General features: G+C 50.2%; 1 protein-coding gene across 1 annotated transcript in view; it reads left to right on the top strand.

Annotated features, from left to right (window-relative positions):
* ace (angiotensin I converting enzyme (peptidyl-dipeptidase A) 1) overlaps positions 1–17004 on the top strand; it is a 534228-nt gene that overhangs the window by 162547 nt on the left and 354677 nt on the right. The window contains exons 7-8 of the mRNA XM_072486945.1: positions 2180–2352; positions 3564–3787. Coding sequence (XP_072343046.1) covers positions 2180–2352; positions 3564–3787 — 397 coding nt within the window. The remainder of the gene's footprint in view (positions 1–2179; positions 2353–3563; positions 3788–17004) is intronic.

Below are 17004 nucleotides of genomic sequence, written 5' to 3'. Positions count from 1 at the left end.
GCTAACCAGCTTTCTATCCATCTCAAGATACTACTCGCAATCCTCCAGTAGGACTGTCAAGCAAATTTGTCTTTTGTAAATCCATGCTGACTTTGTTAGATTATACCACTGCTTTCCAAATGTTGTGCTATTAAATCCTTGATAATGGACTCTAGCAACTTCCCTACTGCCAACATTAGGCTCACTGGTCTATAGTTCCTGTTTTTTCTCTATCTCCCTTTTTGAATAAGTGGGTTACATTTTCTCCCCTCCAATCTGTAGGAACCATTCCAGAATTTTAGAAAATGACCACCAATGGATCTACCACTTCTAGGGCCACTTCCTTAAGTACTCTGGGATGAAGATTATCAGTCCCTGGAGATTTATTTGCCTTGAACCCCATTAATTTACCCCAAACCATTCCCCTACAAATATTGATTTCCTTCAGCTCTTCACGAAAACTTGTGTTTCTCAGAATGTCTGGTACATTATTCCTGTCTTCCTTTGCGAAGATAGTAAAGTACGAATTTAGTTCCTCAGCCATTTCATTTTTCCCGGTTAGGTATTCCCTTGTTTCTGACTGTAAGGGGCCTACGTTCATTTTTTTCTCTTTATGTAACTATAGAAACTTTTAGAGTCAGTTTTTATGTTCCCCGCTAGCTTACTTCCATATTCCGTTTTCCCCTTCTTATTCAATCCATTGGTCCAACTTTGCTGAATTTTAATCTATTCCCAATCCTCAGGTCTGTTGGTTTCTTTGCTAGTTTGTATCCCTCTTCTTCGAATCTAATACTATCCCTATTGTAAGTTATGGTTCGGAGTGCAAGCAGCTTTGGGGCAGTAGTGCTAACCTCTGTGCCACCATGCCGTCCATTTATTTTCAAATCCATGTCCTCAGCAGGACATCAGTCTGGGCTTCTGGATAACTAGTTAAGTGACATTACTATATCCCACCATCTTCCCCCAACTTTCTGGTTCATGGAGTTATGAATTCAATTGGTCCTACAGCTCCATTTATCCAAGCATAAGAAGATAAGAAATAGGAGCAGGGTTGGCCATTCAGCCCATCATTCAATAAAACCATGGCTGATTCCCCCAGCTCATTCAGGACTTGCAGCAATTCATGCCAGTGGGACTCCTGAAATGGGACGCTGGATCATCCCACGAGTCAGGCGAATCGGGCACCTGCCTGATAATGAGATCTAAACTAGGATTAATGAGGTGTTTGCATGTTCCCGCCGGGTCTGCACTGGACCCTTGTTGGGGCTGGTAGTGCAGCGATGTACTTCTGCGGCTGTGCAAGGCTCTAATCAGACTCCATTCTGAGTATTGTGAGCAGTTTTAGGCCTGTAATCTAAGGAAGGATGTGCTGGCTTTGGAAAGGGTCCAGAGGAGATTCACAAGGATGATCCCTGGAATGAAGAGCTTGGTCATATGAGGAGCGGTTGGGGACTCTGGATCTGTACTCGTTGGAATTTAGAAGGATGAGGGGGATCTTATTGAAACTTACCGGATACTAAGAGGCCTGGATAGAGTGGATGTGGAGAGGATGTTTCCATGAGGATGAAAAACTGGAACCCAAGGCTATAACTTCAGACTGAAGGGACGATCCTTTAAAACTTAGATGAGGAGGAACTTCTTCAGCCAGAGTGTGGTGAATCTGTGGAACCCATTGCCGCAGAAGGCTGTGGAGGCCAAATCACTGAGTGTCTTTAAGCCAGAGATAGTTAGGTTCTTGATTAATAAGGGCTCAGGGGTTATGGGGAGAAGGCAGGAGAATGGGGATAAGAAATATATCTGCCATGATTGAATGGCGGCACAGACTCAATGGGCTGAAGGGCCTCTGTTTATAGTCAAAATACCTCACTTCTCTCTCACTCTCTTGCTCCCTCCTTCAATGCATGACTGGACAGTGGGTAGCACTGTTGCTTCACAGCACAAGGGACCCAGGTTCGATTCACGCCTTGGCTCACTGTCTGTGCGGAGTGTGCATGTTCTCCCCCTGTCTCCATGGGTTTCCTCTGTGTGCTCCGGTTTCCTCCCACAAGTCCTGAAAGACGTGTTTGTTAGGTGAATTGAACATTCTGAATTCTCCCTCCACATACATCGTGTGGCGAGTAGGGGATTTTCACAGTAACTACATTGCGGTGTTAATGAAAGCCTACTTGTGACACTAATAAAGATTATTATTATCTTACAGAAATGGAATGTCACTTACATGTTCAGAGAATCAGAGAAGTTCTTCACATCCCTGGGTCTGATCCCGATGCCGCAGGAATTTTGGAATTACTCAATGCTCGAGAAACCCAAGGATGGCAGGGAGGTTGTCTGCCATGCATCTGCTTGGGACTTTAGCAACCGCAAGGATTTCAGGTTGGTCCTCTGCTTGCAGAACGTGAAAATGATCAAAAAGATTAGGAACGTGAGATACTTTAGAACAATAGAATTCCTGCGTGCAGAAGGCAGCCATTTGGCCCATTGAGTCTGCACCAACCATCTGAAAGAGCACCCTACCTACTCCCACTCCCCCGCCCTATCCCCATACTCCCATAAACCCAGAAAACCTGGACATCTTTCGACACTAAGGGGTAATTTAGCATGGCCAGTCCACTTAACCTGCACATCTTTCAATGAAGTAAGCCCAAGGACCATCTAGTTTGCTTTTACTCGTTTGGTAGTCATGTGATGCAACACTGATGAATCCACAGAATCATAGAGTCCCTACAGTGCCGAAGGAGGCCATTCAGCCCAGCGAGCCTGCACACTCTCTGAAAGAGCACCCTACCTAGGCCCACTCACCCGCCTGATCCCCACAACCCCACCTAACCTGCACATATTTGCACTGTGGGAGGAAACCGGAGCACCCGGAGGAACCCACGCAGAGACAGGGAGAACATGCAAACTCCACACAGACAGGCACCCAGACTGGAATTGAACCTGGGCCCCTGGTGCTGTGAGGCAGCATTGCTAACCATAGTGCCACTGTGCTGTCAAGGCATTGGCTTGCAGCTGAGGCTCAGTTGGCGGCACTTTTGCCTCTTCCTGAGAAGGTTGAGGGTTCATGCAGGTACTGAAGCACCAAATCTAGGCTGGTATTCCAGTGAAGTGCCGCATTATCCCAGGTGCTGTCTTTTGAATGAGACATTCTAATCGTATGCCCCCTTGGGTAAAATATCCCATGGTGCTATTGAAAGAACACCAGGGAAAATCCATCCCCTCCCCCACTACCGGTTTCCTGGCTCTGATTTACCCCTCAACCAACACCCCAGAGCAGAATATGCGGGCATTTGTTCACTTGGTACTTGTGGGGTATTGTGTGGAAATTAACTAATGTGTTCCCTACATTACCACAATAACTAGTTTCAAAATTCTTCATTGGTTGTAAAGTGCCCTAGGGTGTACTGAAGATGTGAAAGGTGCTATATAAATTCACATCTTGGTAATAACAAGGGGTTAATCATTGGTTCTTTGGCAACAATTGTTTTTTTCCCCTGGAGATGACCGCAGGCCACTGCTAAAGGCATTGGGCCCAACTGCAAACGCCTTCTTTAACTACCCCCCCCTCTCTCCATCTGACTCTCCAGAATCAAACAGTGCACAACAGTCACGATGGAACAGCTCTTCACGGTGCACCATGAAATGGGACATGTGGAATACTATCTTCAGTACAAGGATCTACCAGTCAGCTTTAGGGGAGGAGCAAACCCAGGCTTCCATGAGGCAGTCGGAGATGTAATGGCACTCTCAGTATCCACACCCGAGCATTTGGCGAAAATCGGACTGCTGGAAAACGCCGTGGGTGACAACGGTAAGAGGAATCCTCACCAAAATAAAAGACGAAGCATATCCAGCCTTGGCCTAAGGCTGGTGGAAGCAGATTCACTCATAATTTTCAAAAGCTGATCGGACATGTATTTGAAGAGAAAAATATTTGCAGTGTGATGTGGAGGGTAAAGCAGGAGAGTGGGGCTAATTGGACAGCTCTTTCAAAAGGCTTTGCAGTTTTTTAAAGTAGAGCAGAGAGGGAGAAACTAGCAAGAGTGTGATTAACCAGAGGACACAGATTTAAGATAACTGAAAGAATCAGAGGAGTTAATGTCATGTCAATAACACTGTCAAGGTTTGTTAATAACAATTACATTGTTGAGTTTAAGAGAAACAGGTTACAGGATTAATGATCTTTGAGCACATATAAATAGACGACTTGATGACTAGCGGTCAATGCACAATTCAACACTGAATTCATGTTGGCAGTTCTTGTCCCACCGCTGACAAAGGTTCAATTGATTTAGGGAGAGGCGATTGCGTAGTGACATCGCCACTGGACTAGTAATCCAGAGACCCAGGGTATTGGTCTGGGAACCTGGGTTTGAACCTGGGATACTGACCCAGGAAGTGTAGAAGATTTTAGTTTAGACAGGCAGCATGTACCAGCCTTCCCGTACCAGCCTCCCAGAACAGGCGCCGGAATGTGGCGACTAGGGGCTTTTCACAGTAACTTAATTGAAGCCTACTCGTGACAATAAGCGATTTTCATTTTCATTTCATTTCATGCTTGGAATGCCGAAGGGCCTGTTCCTGTGCTGTACTTTTTTTTGTTCTTTGTTCTCATCATGGCAGATGTGAAATTGGAAGTCAATAAAAATCTGGAATTAAAAGTCTAATGACCTTCCCCTGCTTTAACGCAGGGTGCTTGATATTACAACAGAAGCTATTCCCTGACATGCCAGGTGACTCAGAGCCAGGAGCAGGGTGTCGGTGACAAGCACCGGAGGTGACATTCAGTCATTAGAGCCATGTGAGGTGATGGGAACACTGATGCCTGCTACCCAGGAACTCCAAAACTTTCTAAAGAGCAATCGTGGTCCTCAGGACAGAGTCCAGTTGGTCCTGGATCAGTGGCATTCTTTTCCGCAGGTGTTCTGGTCGGTCCAAGAGGCAATGAAATCCCCTGGGCTGGGCCGAAATGCCAAGTGGCAGTTCCGGACATTCCTCACTGGGCTCCTGAAAGAGAGGAAACTTAAAAAACCCTATAGTACATACTTCAGGCAATGAAGATAACCATAGCCAGCCTCAATATTAATGGCAGTAGAGAGGCAAAGTGCAGTTTTCAGAATTTCTCGATCATTAAGGATGGGCAGTTGGCATGAGTTCTTCCTGCAGGAAATCCATACTAGAACATAGAACATAGAACATACAGTGCAGAAAGAAGCCATTCGGCCCGTCGAGTCTGCACCGATCCACTTAAGCCCTCACTTCCACCCTATCCCCGTAACCCAATAATCCTGCCTAACCTTTTTGGACACTAAGGGCAATTTAGCATGGCCAATCCACCTAACCTGCAGGTATTTGGACTGTGGGAGGAAACCGGAGCACCCGGAGGAAACTCACGCAGACACGGGGAGAACGTGCAGACTCCGCACAGACAGTAACCCAGCGGGGAATCGAACCTGGGACCCTGGCACGGTGAAGCCACAGTGCTATCCACCGTGCTACCCATTGATGTGTTGGGTATTCTGGATCCGAGGAACACATACAGGCCACCAACACTTATAATAGTACAACACTATTTTATTAAGTTAGAAACTGTTGAACATACTTTCACTATGGGTTAACACGATGTTAGATTAAACTAAAGACCTATGCCTGTCCTAACCAGTGTATGCACTCAGCACATGGTGAAGATCTGTGCTGTAAGCTGTAAACTCTGTCCTTCTGAGAGGCTGCATCCCGAATGAGTGGGAACTCTGATGCCCTCTGTCTATATAGTGAGTGTGCTCTAACTGGTGATGGGCTGCGGTGCGGTGTGTGCTGATTGGTCTTGCTGTGTGTCCCATCAGTGTGTGTGTCTGCACCATGATATACTGGTGTATATTATGACATCCCCCCTTTTATAAAAAAATGTATGTGTGTGGCAATAAATAATGTGTGGCAAGAATGTTCCTAACTACGTGTGGGGTGTGAAGACATATTTACAGGACTACGTACATGAGAACTAAGCTATTTACATGGGAAGGTGCCTGGTGCAGAGAAGCAGTATGCAACAAGAGTAACAAGATGAACACTATATACAAACCAGGGAAAGGATCAAACAAAGCAACGAAACAATTCAGAGAGTCCATAAATTCGAAAAGTTCATAAATTTAGTCTCTAAGGTGGGCGGCGAATTCTGGTTGACCGCCTCAAGGGTGGGTCGAGAGCCGTCCGTTCAGGGGCGGGCTGGACTGCGTCAAAGTCAGGGTGAGGCAGAGTGACAGGGAGCTCTGCATAGTCCGTGGCAGGGTCAGCAGGAGGGCGAAGCGACACTGGAGGATCATGTGGCGAGCGTGGAATGAGACGAAGAGCACGTCGATTGCGGTGCAGAATAGAGCCATCCGGTAGACGAACCAGGAACGAGCGGAGGGCCACCTGCCAAAGGACTACAGCAGCTGCAGACCAGCCACCATCCAGAAGATGGACGCAGACGTTGTCATCTGGAGCCAGAGCAGGGAGATCAGATGCACGGGAGTCATGAGCCGCCTTGTGCTGTGCATGACACAGTTGCATCCGGCGAAGGACTGGAACGTTGTCGAGGTCTGGGACATGGATGGACGGCACCGTCGTCCTCAGGGTGCGCCTCATGAGAAACTGGGCTGGCGACAGGCCAGTGGACAGTGGGGCGGAGCGATAGGCCAGCAAGGCAAGGTAGAAATCAGACACAGCATCGGCAGCCTTGCATAGGAGCCGTTTGACGATATGTACTCCTTTCTCTGCTTTGCCATTGGATTGGGGGTACAGGGGACTGGATGTCACATGGGCAAAATTGTACCGCCTGGCAAACTTGGACCATTCTTGGCTGGCGATGCAGGCGTCATTATCCGACATAACCATGAGCGGGATGCCGTGTCGAGCAAAGGTTTCTTTACATGCACGAATGACTGCAGACGAGGTGAGGTTCTGCAATCATATCACCTCCGGGTAATTTGAAAAGTAGTCCACGATCAGGACATAGTCTCTACCCGGCGCGTGGAACAGGTTGATGCCCACCTTAGTCCATGGTGACGTGACCAACTCATGCGGCTGCAGGGCCTCACGTGGTTGGGCCGGCTGGAAGCGCTGACAAGTGGGGCAGTTCTCAACTGGCTCTGTTGGCTATGTCCTCATTAATGCCGGGCCAGTACACTGCCTCTCGGGCCCGACGGCGGCACTTTTCCACGCCAAGGTGGCCCTCGTGTAGTTGTTCCAGGAAAAGCTGGCCATGCTATGTGCGATGACAATGCGGTCCAGTTTTAGAAGAACCCCGTCTGCTACCGCCAGATCATCTCTGACATTATAGAATTGAGGGCATTGGCTCTTGAGCCACCCGTCTATTAGGTGGCGCATGACACGCTGTAGCAAGGGGTCAGCCGCCGTCTCGTGGCGAACTTGGACGAGGCGTTCATCCGAGGCAGGTAGATTGGAGGCCGCGAATGCCACATGGGCGTCAACCTGGTAGACAAATGCCGCTGGGTCACATGGAGTGTTGACTGCCCTGGAGAGGGCGTCGGCAATGATGAGGTCCTTGCCTGGGGTGGATACCAGCTGGAAGTCGTATCGCCGGAGCTTGAGAAGAATACGCTGGAGGCGAGGCGTCATGTCGTCCAAGTCTTTCTGTATTATATTGACCAGCGGGCGATGGTCGGTCTCGACGGTGAATTGAGGAAGTCCGTAGACATAACCGTGAAACTTAACAACACCGGTCAGAAGGCCCAGGCACTCCTTTTCTATCTGCGCGTAGCGCTGCTCCGTGGGGGTCATCGCGCGTGACGCATATGCAACGAGGGCCCATGATGAGGCCTCATCACATTGAAGGAGCACTGCCCCAATGCCGGATTGACTGGCATCGGTCAAAATTTTGGTCTCCTTTGCTGGATCAAAGAAAGCTAAGACCGGGGCCGTGGTCAGTTTGCCTTGAGTTCTCTCCATTCGCGCTCGTGGGCAGGGAGCCATTGGAAGTCTGTTGTCTTCCTGACCAGGTTCCTGAGAGCCGTGGTATGAGAGGCGAGGTTAGGGATGAATTTCCCTGAAAAATTGACCATGCCCAGAAATCGTAGGACTGCCTTCTTGTCCTCTGGTGTTTTCATAGCTGTGATGGCAGCTACCTTGTCCGCATCCGGCTGCACACTCAAATGGGAGATGTGGTCCCCGAGGAACTTGAGTTCTGTCAGACCAAAAGAGCATTTTGCCCTGTTGAGGCGGAGGCCATGCTCATGTATACGTCTGAATACGCGCTGGAGGCGACTAACATGCTCCTGGACCAAATGAGTATGTCATCGACAATGACGCGAACACCTTCAATACCTTCTATCATTTGTTCCATAATCTTATGGAACACTTCTGATGCCGAGATGATCCCAAACGGCATCCTGTTGTAACAATATCTTCCAAAGGGGATGTTAAATGTGCAGAGTTTCTTGCTGGATTTATCGAGCTGGATTTGCCACAATCCTTTTGAGATGTCGAGTTTGGTAAAGAGCTTGGCGCGAGCCATCTCACATGTGAGCTCTTGGCGCTTGGGAATTGGATAGTGCTCTCTCATAATATTGCGATTTAGATCCTTGGGATCAATGCAAATTCTCAATTCGCCGGAAGGCTTTTTTACACATACAAAAGAACAAAGAACAAAGAAATGTACAGCACAGGAACAGGCCCTTCGGCCCTCCAAGCCCGTGCCGACCATGCTGCCCGACTAAACTACAATCTTCTACACTTCCTGGGTCCGTATCCCTCTATTCCCATCCTATTCATGTATTTGTCAAGATGCCCCTTAAATGTCACTATCGTCCCTGCTTCCACCACCTCCTCCGGTAGCGAGTTCCAGGCACCCACTACCCTCTGCGTAAAAAACTTGCCTCGTACATCTACTCTAAACCTTGCCCCTCTCACCTTAAACCTATGCCCCCTAGTAATTGACCCCTCTACCCTGGGGAAAAGCCTCTGACTATCCACTCTGTCTATGCCTCTCATAATTCTGTAGACCTCTATCAGGTCACCCCTCAACCTCTGTCGTTCCAGTGAGAACAAACCGAGTTTATTCAACCGCTCCTCATAGCTAATGCCCTCCATACCAGGCAACATTCTGGTAAATCTCTTCTGCACCCTCTCTAAAGCCTCCACATCCTTCTGGTAGTGTGGTGACCAGAATTGAACACTATACTCCAAGTGTGGCCTAACTAAGGTTCTATACAGCTGCAACATGACTTGCCAATTCTTATACTCAATGTCCCGGCCAATGAAGGCAAGCATGCAGTATGCCTTCTTGACTACCTTCTCCACCTGTGTTGCCCCTTTCAATGACCTGTGTACCTGTACTCCTAGATCTCTTTGACTTTCAATACTCTTGAGGGTTCTACCATTCACTGTATATTCCCTACCTGCATTAGACCTTCCAAAATGCATTACCTCACATTTGTCCGGATTAAACTCCATCTGCCATTTCTCTGCCCAAGTCTCCAAACAATCTAAATCCTGCTGTATCCTCTGACAGTCCTCATTGCTATCCGCAATTCCACCAACCTTTGTGTCGTCTGCAAACTTACTAATCAGACCAGTTACATTTTCCTCCAAATCATTTATATATACTACAAAGAGCAAAGGTCCCAGCACTGATCCCTGTGGCACACCACTGGTCACAGCCCTCCAATGAGAAAAGCATCCTTCCATTGCTACTCTCTGCCTTCTATGGCCTAGCCAGTTCTGTAGCCACCTTGCCAGCTCACCCCTGATCCCCTGATGTGCTGCTAATGGTCTTGAGTATCGATCTGGGCTGACTTCCCCAGAGTCGAATACGCTATTCTGTCTGCAGCTGACCGTTTGTGTCCTGTTGGCTGCTTTTCCCATCAGCCTTTTCGGTTAGCCATTTTAAATCGGGTTTTGGCCAAATTAATAGGGAATCAGCCATTTTAGGTGGCTACAGGTTGTAATAAAATCTTGTAGTGTACGGGAGCGTGTCCATGCCCTCGAAGACGTCGTGGTACTGGTTGATAATGGCGTTGAGCTGCGCCCTGAAGTCAGTGTCCTGAAAGGCAGACGCGTCAGCAGGAGGGAGAGAGTGAACTCTCTGAACTAGGTTCAACAGCTTGCATGCCTGCGCACCAAGCAGGGAGGCTTTCAAGGAGCCCATGATTTCAAAGGGGAGGTTGGCTTTGCGTGACCTGTGCGCCACTTCAAGTTGGCATGAGCTGCTGGCAGCAATGGCATTGCCATTATAATCTAATAGCTGGCAGGCTGATGGCAGGATGGCTGGTTTGACACGACGGCTTTGGAAGTCAGACCACGCAATGAGATTGGAAGAGGCACCAGTGCCCAGGCGGAAACGTATTTGGGACCGGTTGACTGTAAGGGTGGCACACCACTCATCTCTGGATCGATGCTGTATACCGATAGAGGCTGGATTCTTTGCTTCGGGGACACCCTGGTTTTTGTAATGATACCAACTCGAAAAGGCGCCTCCGGGTCCTCTGTGTCAATATCGGGTAGCAGGTCTGAATCGGGCTTGGTGACTGTGGGTTGAATGGCCCGGACATTCCTGCGAGGCTGGCTGGAGCGACAAGAGTAGGCAGGCTGAGCTGATCTGCATAAAGCAGCAGAGTGGCCAAGTTTTCCACATCGCAGGCATCGTCAGGATTTGGCAGGACATTGCCGCTTTAGGTGGGCGGAGCCACAGTTGCCACACATTGTCGCGTCAGTACGTTCGCTGCGCCACCGCGCATGCGCCGTGCGGTCGTACGTGGTGCGCGCCTGCGCAGTACATTCGTTGACGTAGCTGTCCCCTCGGTCGGTGCGCACAAGCGCAGAAGTCCGCGAAAAGCGCGCGAAATGGCCACCCTCATCCAGGCTGAGGCCCTGGAGTTGCTTGATTGCTTGGACCCGTTCTGCCTCGTGGGGACCTTGCTGCGCCGTTTCAGACGCTTGGATGTGGGAATACCGACTAATGGCATGTTCATGTAGCACGCAGGTCTCGATGGCAATCGCTAGGGTGAGCTGCTTTACCTTGAGGAGCTGCTGTCATAGGGGGTCCAGCTGAACACCGAAAACGATCTGGTTGCGTATCCTGGAGTCGGAGGTGGGCCCGTAATTACAGGACTGCGCAAGGATGCGGAGGTGGGTGAGAAAGGACTGGAAACGTTATCCTTACCTTGCAAACGCTGTTGGAATACATAGCGCTCAAAACTTTCATTCACCTCGATGTCGCAGTGCCTGTCAAACTTAAGGAGGACCGTCTTGAATTTTGATTTATCTTCACTATCAGCAAAGGTGAGAGAATTGAAAATGTGGATGGCATGTTCCCCGGCCGTGGACAGGAAGAGAGCGATCTTCCTGGTGTCTGAGGCAGCTTCCCGGTCTGTGGCTTAGAGGTAGAGCTGGAAGCGTTGTTTGAATATCTTCCAGTTGGCCCCCAGGTTACCGGTGATGCGGAGCGGCGGCGGCAGGCGGACACTGACCATTTTGCAGGATGGCTGTATGCTGGTGGAAGGCAGATCACTTGCAGGTAGGTCTAAGAAGTTCTAACATCCCTCAACTACTGGTACCATGATGTGTTGGGTACTCTGGATCCGAGGAACAGGCCACCAACACTTAAAATAGTACAACACTATTTTATTAAGTTAGAAACTGTTGAACATACTTTCACTGTGGGTTAACACGATGTTAGATTAAACTAAAGACCTGTGCCTGTCCGAACCAGTCTATGCACTCAGCACATGGTGAAGATCTGTGCTGTAAGCTGTAAGCTATGTCCTTCTGAGAGGCTGCGTCCAAATGAGCGGGAACGCTGATGCCCTCTGTCTATATAGTGAGTGTGCTCTAACTGGTGATTGGCTGCGGTGTGTTGTGTGTGTTGATTGGTCCCACTGTGTGTCCATCAGTGTGTGTGTTTGCACCATGATATACTGGTGTATATTATGACACCCATGTAATACCATACTGTTCTGGGAGGCAAAGCCACATGGCTCCTGAGTGGTGAGAGGGGTTCTACATGAGTCACCTGGCCTCAAAGTCTGGTGGGCTGGCTATCTTGGTGGGCCCGCATTTTCAGCCAGACATTTTGGGGGGTCAAGGATTCTGTGCCAAGCCAGTGGTTACATCTCACCATCTGTTTGGGGGGAATGACAATTCACTTTGAGAATTTGTACATTCCCCGGGCTGGGCCCAGTAAACAAGTTTCTTTGATGAAATATCTACTCTTCTTAGGGATGAAGGTGAATGCATTTAGCTCGTGTTGGGGGTGGTGAGTGGGGGCGGATTTCAGCTGCAGCCTGGAGGATAGGGAACATGCCAGTGCCCCACGCCTTTGATCATCAATGGGGAAGTTGTGGGTCCTGGTCAGGTCCTTCATCTGGTGGAATCTCCATCATGACTCCAATGTCTTCATTTTAGTGAAGCCTGGAGTTGAAGCATCCAGAAGCAGCCACCTTTAAATTTCTAAGGTGCGCATGTCCTGCATTTTGGATGCTTCTGTGCAGCAGGTGCCATGCTCGGACCACCGTCTGGTGTGGGCAGAACTTGTTCCATTCTGTGCTTGGGCAGGGTCCGTGTACTGGCACTTTAACAAGGTGTTGTTGGAGCACGAGCTGTTCCTGGAGTCGTTTCGGGGCTCCTGGGCCGGCTGGTAGCTTCCTCTTCTTGACGATGTGGTGGGAGGTGGGCAAGACACACGTCTGAGCCTTTTGTCAGGAGCATGGGAGGGGGGCCAACAAATAGGCGGAAATCCAGGTTGGAGAAGGAGGTGCTCGATCTGAAGTCACGTCTCACTCAGTCCGATGAGGAACCAGCCCTGCAGCTGGAGTACAGAAAGAAAAAGGGTGCATTGCTGGCCTGCAAGGCGTTGGGTCTCTAGGCGCATTTGTAAGACCCGTCCGAACTACCGACAGGAAACCCGTCTGAACTACCGACGGGAAACCCGTCCGAACTACCGACGGGAAACCCGTCCGAATTACCTCCTCGGATAGAATTCACATTGGTCCTGACCCTGACACCTCCCTTGGGAGCCACAAGCCGACATTTGAGCGGCCTCACAGAAGTAAGTTGTCACTGTTTCCAAACAGGTTTCTCACTAATTTCTAAGGTTGGGCAGGGTCCGTGCACTGGCATTTTAACAAGGTGCTGGTTTAGCCCAGGGGCTGGTTTAGCACAGTGGGCTAAACAGCTTGCTTGTAATGCAGAATAAGGCAACAGCACGGGTTCAATTCCTGTACCAGCCTCCCCGAACAGGCGCTGGAATGTGACAAGTGATTATTATTATTATTATTATTATTAATATGCTAAATAAAATACACCACACGAAACCAGTGTTTCAGGTTGGAGCAGTCTAGTACATAACATCAGCGGGATTTCCTAACATATAATTTGTGGGTTAATCCGCACTTAATCCCTCAAAGACTGGAAACCCGAAAGCACTTATTTCCCCCTGTAATCCTAAACTCTACTGAGATACCTCCATTTCCCAAACAACAATCATAAATCCATTTAGTCTGTCGAGCGCCTCAGGATGCATGATAAGTCAATCAGTGGCCGATGGAACACATACTGGAGGAGCTCAGGCCCTTCGCCTGGAGTACCACCAATCTCCTCTACCTGGGAACTCCATCTTAGTCCCACCGAGGAATCCAGGCCAGTGAACTGGCAGGAGCTGGAGGCCAAAGTCAGCACTCGCCTAGGACCCTGGACAGGGCTGCTCCTCGTCATAAAATCATAGAATCCCTACAGTGCAGAAGGAGGCCTTTCGGCCCATTGACTCTCTAAAAGCACATCCTAACCCTGGCCCACTCTCCCACCCTATCCCCATAACCCCATCTAACCTTTGGACACTAAGGGGCAATTTAGCATGGTCAGTCCACCTGACCTGCACATCTTTGGAGCCCCTACTGGGAGCGAGTTGTTCATAAACCATCTGATTGCACCACACTGTGGTATGGCTGCTCACTTTCATACCTCCCCTGGACTTAAATTGCAGAAGAAGCTCCACAAATTCTTCTGGGACAAAAGGACTCATTGGGCCACTCAAGTGTGGCATGGTGGCAAAGTGGTTAGCACTGCATCCTCACAACAGCAGGAACATGGGATCGATTCTGACCTTGAGTGACTGTCTGTGAGGTGTTTGTACATTCTCCCCGTGTCTGAGTGGGTTTCCTCCGGGTGCTCCGGTTTCTTCCCACTGTCCAAAGATGTGAAGGTGAGGTGGATTGACCATGCTAAATTGCCCCTTAGTGTCCAAAAGATTAAGTGGGGTTACTGGATAGGTGGGGAGTGGGCCTCGGTAGAATGTTCTTTTGGAGGGTCGGTGCAGACTCGGTGGGCCGATTGGCCTTCTTCTGCACTGTAGGGATTCTATGATTCTGAGGTTCTGCATCTCCCGCTTTGGGAGGGTGGTCAGTCACTGAGCTGCCTCCGCACCCAGATGGCAACATTCCAGACCCTGCAGCGATATCCTTAGATTGAGCCTCCTCCACAATGCCCATCCCCTAGATTGAGACTTCTCCATAACCTCCCAGTTGTGTGCCATGGCGACGTATTTCTTCTGGCAGGTGCACGGCCTCAACTATGACCTGCAGCCGTTGTTCAGACACCTGGCCTCCATGCCTTCCTGCTGGCATTGCCTGTCATTTATAGGGAACTGATTAAGATCTGAACATGGTCTCCTCATGCTGGGAGCATTCTCCAGTCAGGAAAAACAGCTCTTGATGGATAGCCGCTGCTCAGGAATCCACACTCCATCAATATGGATTTAGATGGCTGGTTGGTGGAGGACTGGATGATGCTGCAAGAACTAGCTAGACGTGCATCGCTTAATGTTCAGCTCACGGTCAAAGCCACCCACAGCCTGTGGACTCAGCCCCGGCAGCACTTGTGGTGTCGAGCGGGATCGTGTGTACGATGGAAACCCATCTGAACTACCTCCTGCTTGGACAGGATCCACTTTGGTCCTGCGTCCCGACACCTCCCTTGGGAGCCCCAAGCCCACATTTGAGAGGTTTCACGGGAATTCTCTCTGTGTTTTTCCATTCGACGTGGAAGGGTTTCTGTATGGCCTGTTGCTGCACACTTCTACCTTCTTTCCTTCCTCCATCATTAGGGCATGCACTGTGTTCTCTTCTACCATCTGGTGGTGTGGGAGGTTCCCAGAGGCGGGCTCCTCCCTTTCTCCATCAGGGACCAGGCATGGAGGGTATTGAATGCAGCATTGCAATGGCAACCTGTGGTAGTCACCACTGTTGTATTGTATATACTGCATACGAGGGTATTATGGTAAGGCCCCTGTACTACAAACCATCCTGTTTTTCTCCCCTTGCGACCGCATCGACGACAGTGAAGGTCAACGGGCACAAGATATCCTGCCTTCTGGACTCCGGGAGCACTGAGAGCTTCATCCGCCCCGACATGGTAAGGCGCTGCTCCCTTAAGGTACACCCCATCAACCAGTGGAGCTCCCTGTCCTCCTGATCCCACTCCGCGGCATTACGGGGATATTGCAACACTACCCTCACCATCCGGGGCGTATAGTTCAGCGGCTTCTGGCTCTACCTCGCCAACCTATGCGCTGCCTTGCTACTCAGCCTGGACTTCCAGTGCAACCTCCAGAGCCTAACCCTGTAATTTGGTGGGCCCCTACCACCTCTTACTGTATGCGGCCTCACGACCCTTAAGGTCGACCCACCTTCCCTGTTTGCGAACCTCATCCCGGATTGCAAACCCATCGCCACCAGGAGCAGACGGTACAGTGCCCAGGACAGGACCTTCATCAGGTCTGAGGTCCAACGGCTGCTGCGGGAAGGTATTATCGAGGCCAGCAACAGCCCCTGGAGAGCCCAAGTGGTAGTGGTGAAAACTGGGGAGAAAAACAGGATGGTCGTTGACAACAGTCAGACCATCAATCGGTACACGCAGCTCAACGCGTACCCCCTCCCACGCATATCTGATATGGTCAATCAGATTGCATAGTACCAGGTCTTCTCGACAGTGGACCTGAAATCTGCCTACACCACCAGCTCCCCATTCGCAAGGCGGACCGCCAGTACAGCGCGTTTGAAGCAGATGACCCCCTTTACCACTTCCTCAGGGTTCCCTTCGGCGTCACTAACAGGGTCTCGGTCTTCCAACGGAAGATGGACCGAATGGGTGACCGGTACGGACTGTGGGCCACTTTCCCGTACCTGGATAATGTCACCATCTGCGGCCATGACCAGCAGGACCACGACGCTAACCTTTCCAAATTCCTCCACACCACCAAACTCCTCAACCTAACCTACAACAAGAAGTGCGTGTTCAGCACGAACCGGTTAGCCACCCTTGGCTATGTGGTTCAGAACAGAGTTCTAGGGCCCGACGCCGATCGCATGCGCCCCCTCGTGGAACTCCCCCTTCCCCACTGCACCAAGGCGCTCAAAGGATGCCTGGGGTTCTTCTCGTACTACGCCCAGTGGGTCCCTAACTATGCGGACAAGGCCCGCCCACTCATCCAATCCACTCTTTTTCCCCTAATGGCCGAGGCTCACCAGGCCTTCAACCATATCAAGGCCGACATCGCCAAGGCCGTGATGCACGCGGTCAACGAGACACTCCCCTTCCAAGTCGAGAGTGATGCATCAGACGTCGCTCTGGCCGCCACCCTCAACCAGGCAGGCAGGCCCATGGCATTCTTTTCCCGCATAGCCCAAGCTATCTTTGAAGCTGTGCGACATTGGAGGCATTACCTGGCCGGCAGGAGATTCACTCTCCTCACTGACTAACGGTCGGTTGCCTTCATGTTTAACAACACACAGCGGGGTAAGATCAAAAATGATAAGATCTTGAGGTGGAGGATCGAGCTCTCCACCTACAATTACGATGCCGTATCCCGAGATACATGTGCCAGCGCAGAAGTGGACCGACTCCGGACCCTGCACGACGATCTCTGTCACCCAGGGGTCACTCGCTTTTATCACTTCATAAAGGCCTGCAATCTGCCCTACTCCATCGAGGAAGTCAGGACTATCACCAGAGACTGCCAGGTCTGCGCGGAGTGTAAAC

This window comes from Scyliorhinus torazame, chromosome 21 (assembly GCF_047496885.1).
Source record: "Scyliorhinus torazame isolate Kashiwa2021f chromosome 21, sScyTor2.1, whole genome shotgun sequence".
NCBI lineage: Eukaryota > Metazoa > Chordata > Chondrichthyes > Carcharhiniformes > Scyliorhinidae > Scyliorhinus > Scyliorhinus torazame.
The sequence above is the reverse complement of the archived record's forward strand: the minus strand, read 5'-3'. Positions and strand labels throughout refer to the sequence as shown.